General features: G+C 55.2%; 1 protein-coding gene across 1 annotated transcript in view; it reads right to left on the bottom strand.

The window, feature by feature from the left end:
- Positions 1-493: 493 nt before the first annotated feature.
- Positions 494-1,538, bottom strand: part of LOC106146294 (myosin-3-like) — a 9,071-nt gene continuing 8,026 nt past the window's right edge. Inside the window, exons 2-3 of the mRNA XM_013521226.1 lie at positions 1,256-1,358; positions 494-590 (exon numbers count right to left, since the gene is read on the bottom strand). Coding sequence (XP_013376680.1) covers positions 494-590; positions 1,256-1,358 — 200 coding nt within the window. The remainder of the gene's footprint in view (positions 591-1,255; positions 1,359-1,538) is intronic.

The raw sequence follows: 1,538 nt of genomic DNA, 5'->3' as shown, positions 1-1,538 counted from the left end.
GCCCTGTTTCCCAGGACCCCCAGCCGCTCACCAGCCTCCGCCAAGGAGGAGCCCCAGAGAGGGCTGGAGAGGCGAAAGGAGGGGCCCAGATTGTTCTCCTGTGGGCAGAGTCTCAGGAATTGCTGAGATCTTCCTGCGGCTTGGGCTTTACACATCCTAACCCCAAATCATCAGGGGCCCTCCCCAAGTTCCCTCCCTGCCCGGAAGGGGTCACAACTTCCTGGTAGTGGGAATCTCTGGGTGCCCTGTGTGACTCTGTGGCCCTTCCATCACCCTGAGCAAGTCTCTGCACAGAGACACTTGATTAAATACTGAAGTGGGTTCTGCTGGCTGGTCAGACCTTGATGGTCTTACAGATCTCTGGGAGCAAGGTGCCTCAACTTGCCTCTTCCCCTTCTCTTCAACTTATGTCACCCTCAACTTATTTACCTGGAATGGGCTTGTGGTACCTGTCCTACCATCCCCAAGGGACCCCTATTACTGCTGCTCACACTTATGAAGCAAGAGGAGTAGTTATTCCTGGTGGTCTTGGTGTTCCCGAAGGCCTCCAGCATAGGGTTGGCCCGGATGATTTGATCCTCCAGGGACCCCTGACCCAAAAAGAAACCCAAAGAGGAGTGACCAGTTGGATGCTGCCTTGGGATCCACGGCAGAGGCACTGGGCTTGCAAATGGTAGTGACTTTTGTGCCTAGAACCCGGGAGGGGAAGGCCTTGGGGAGGCTGGGAAATCAGAGTCAATGGGGCCATAGGTAGTGAGGTGGGAGGAGGAACACTCCTGCCAATGTCCCTCTGTGGCCCTGTGGTATCAGGAGGGGTGCGTGGGGACACTGGCAGCCTTGGTTCCTAGCTGTTGTTCCTTGGCTTTGCAGTCAGAGGAGAGACCCTTGTGGGCACCCGGAAACCTTTTGTTGCATCCTCAGCCTGCCTGCAAAGCTGTTTTCCTCTTTGCCAGTGTTTTCAGCTGCTGTGGGTCCCGCCAAGGGTCCTTGTACCCTTAGGGTGGCCAGGGCCTGCAGAAGCAGCTTAGCAGGGAACTTTTCTCTTCTGTTCCTGTTCTTTTGGGGGCAGGAACCAGAGGGGGTGGCCACCTCGTCCCCATGTGACCCAACTCAAGTCACTTCTCTGGAAGCCTCAGTCTCACCTTCCACAAAATGGCCCTAATCCATAGAGCGGTGCAGACCAAATGAGCCTGCAGTGTGTGCCACAGAAGCATAGAAAAGGGAGCTAGACCCACGCGCAGCCCGTCAGCCCTACCTTCTCATCCCGAGACTGTTTGCCAGTTCCTCTGATGTTGGCAAAGTGCTGGGTGACCTTCTTCGTGTTCTCAGTCTTGCGGACACCAGGTTCTCCACTGCCCCTGGCAATCAGAAGTGGACATGCAGAGCCTGGGGATTTAGCTCAGCGGCACAGTGCCTGCCTGGCAAACGCAAGGTCGTGAGTTCGATTCCTGGTATCAGAAAAAAAAACCAAAAAAAAAGAAGAAGAAGTGGACATGCAAAGAAGGAAGAGAGGGACTGGTCACAGAGGAGGAAACCCA

The sequence above is a fragment of the Chinchilla lanigera genome, unplaced genomic scaffold, assembly GCF_000276665.1.
Source record: "Chinchilla lanigera isolate Chin_1 unplaced genomic scaffold, ChiLan1.0 scaffold00059, whole genome shotgun sequence".
Taxonomy (NCBI): domain Eukaryota; kingdom Metazoa; phylum Chordata; class Mammalia; order Rodentia; family Chinchillidae; genus Chinchilla; species Chinchilla lanigera.
This window is presented reverse-complemented; position numbering and strand designations above follow the sequence as displayed.